Source organism: Plectropomus leopardus, unplaced genomic scaffold, assembly GCF_008729295.1.
Source record: "Plectropomus leopardus isolate mb unplaced genomic scaffold, YSFRI_Pleo_2.0 unplaced_scaffold2414, whole genome shotgun sequence".
In the NCBI taxonomy this organism is placed as follows: Eukaryota; Metazoa; Chordata; class Actinopteri; order Perciformes; family Serranidae; genus Plectropomus; species Plectropomus leopardus.
In genome coordinates, this window is record NW_024626202.1 from 1 (window position 1) to 1,592 (window position 1,592).

Consider the following 1,592-nt stretch of genomic DNA (forward strand, 5'->3'; position numbering starts at 1 on the left):
AGCAGCTACACTCACACACTGACATATCCCAGACTGTCAGCAGCTACACTCACATATATTGAAAATAATTTATTTTTTGTGGGGTCTTTTTCATCTAAAAATATAGTGGCATCATGACAAAAACCTGGCATTACGAGGGTTAAATTCTTAAAATTAATAAACATTTGATATTTATGATCAGGACTGATGTTGGTAAAAAATAAACTCAAAGAAAGTAGAGAATCATATTAATGTATGACACTTTTTGCAGCTTGATTTTGAAAAGCACGTTTTGTGTGCAGTGCGTGATATTAAAGCGGGCCTTAAAGGGTTAAATGTACATTTACAGATATATATTCTGGTTTTACTTCGGTCTGCTGTAAAGGATATTCAGAGCTCTCCACATCGTCCGTCATGTCGAAGAGCTGCCGAGCGCAGCTTTTGATGAGCGTGTCCAGCTTGTCCTCCAGCACCTTCAGGTCGTCCAGCTCTCTGCGGAGCCTCTGCGGGTTCTTCCACAGAAAGCTGGAGATCGGACTCTTTCCTCTGAGCGCAGAACAGACACAGAGCAGCTTCACCTGCAGCTCACAGCTCACGCACAACAAAACACTGACTTAATACAAATGAAACCGGCAGCTGGCTGCACACTCGGTCCACAGTCGGACACGGTATTTGCTGAGCAGCAGCAGCACTGCAGGTCAGGCCGAGCATTGTGACGCTGTAAAGCTCTCTGAGGCAGCGGCGTTTTGTGAAAATGGGCTTTATAAATAAAAATGACTTGACTTATCAATATATTAACATTCTTATTGTAGAAATGAACCTTTTAGGTAAATGTGGCATTTGGCCCTCAGTTTTGTCTTGCAGAGTGAGCAAAGAGCTGTGTTACAGTGCACACAGGAGGGCGCTGTGATGTGAAGACTGCAGGGACTTCCTGACTGAACGGTGACTTCATCACAAAGACCAACTCTGCTGCTCGGTTTTTTTCTGGCTGTTTGCAGTTTTTGAGTCTTTGTCAAACTTTGCTGCTCAGCCCGAAATAAAACCTACAATCGCTAATCCAAAAGTAATCGACGCGCTCTCATCAAAGCCTTTTACACTCACATCCATTTCACCCAGTTGACCGAGTCCTTCTGGATGAGCTTGATGCCGGTCAGGACGTGTGTGATGTCATAGACTCGCCGTTTGCCGGTCTGCAGGCGCGCCGGAACGTCCCGGAGGTCCACAGCGCCGTCTGGAGACGCCAGCAGCAGCTCCAGGAAACGCAGCGTCAGCAGCCCCAGAGACACGTCTGAAAACAACACGACACGGACCAGGGTCAGACACCAACCTCCGGGTTCCAGAGCTGCAGCGATCAGCTGATCAATGCAGCGATCAGGTGATCAATGCAGCGATCAGGTGATCAATGCAGCGATCAATGCAGCAATCAATGCAGCGATCAGCTGATCAATGCAGCGATCAATACAACGATCAATGCAGCGATCAGCTGATCAATGCAGTGATCAATACAACGATCAATGCAGCGATCAATACAGCGATCAGCTGATCAATGCACGATCAGCAGATCAATGCACAATCAACTGATCAATGCAGCGATCAGCAGATCAATGCATCTG

The 1,592-nt window shown here is 46.6% G+C and overlaps 1 protein-coding gene across 1 annotated transcript; it reads right to left on the reverse strand.

The window, feature by feature from the left end:
* Window positions 1–302: 302 nt before the first annotated feature.
* LOC121966357 (transcription factor E2F6-like) lies at window positions 303–1,334 on the reverse strand (the record flags this gene model as incomplete). Its single annotated transcript, XM_042516461.1, has 2 exons — window positions 303–525; window positions 1,081–1,334. Coding segments are annotated over 2 exons (477 nt in total), but the record flags the coding sequence as incomplete, so codon positions are not given.
* Between the last annotated feature and the right edge of the window lie 258 nt (window positions 1,335–1,592).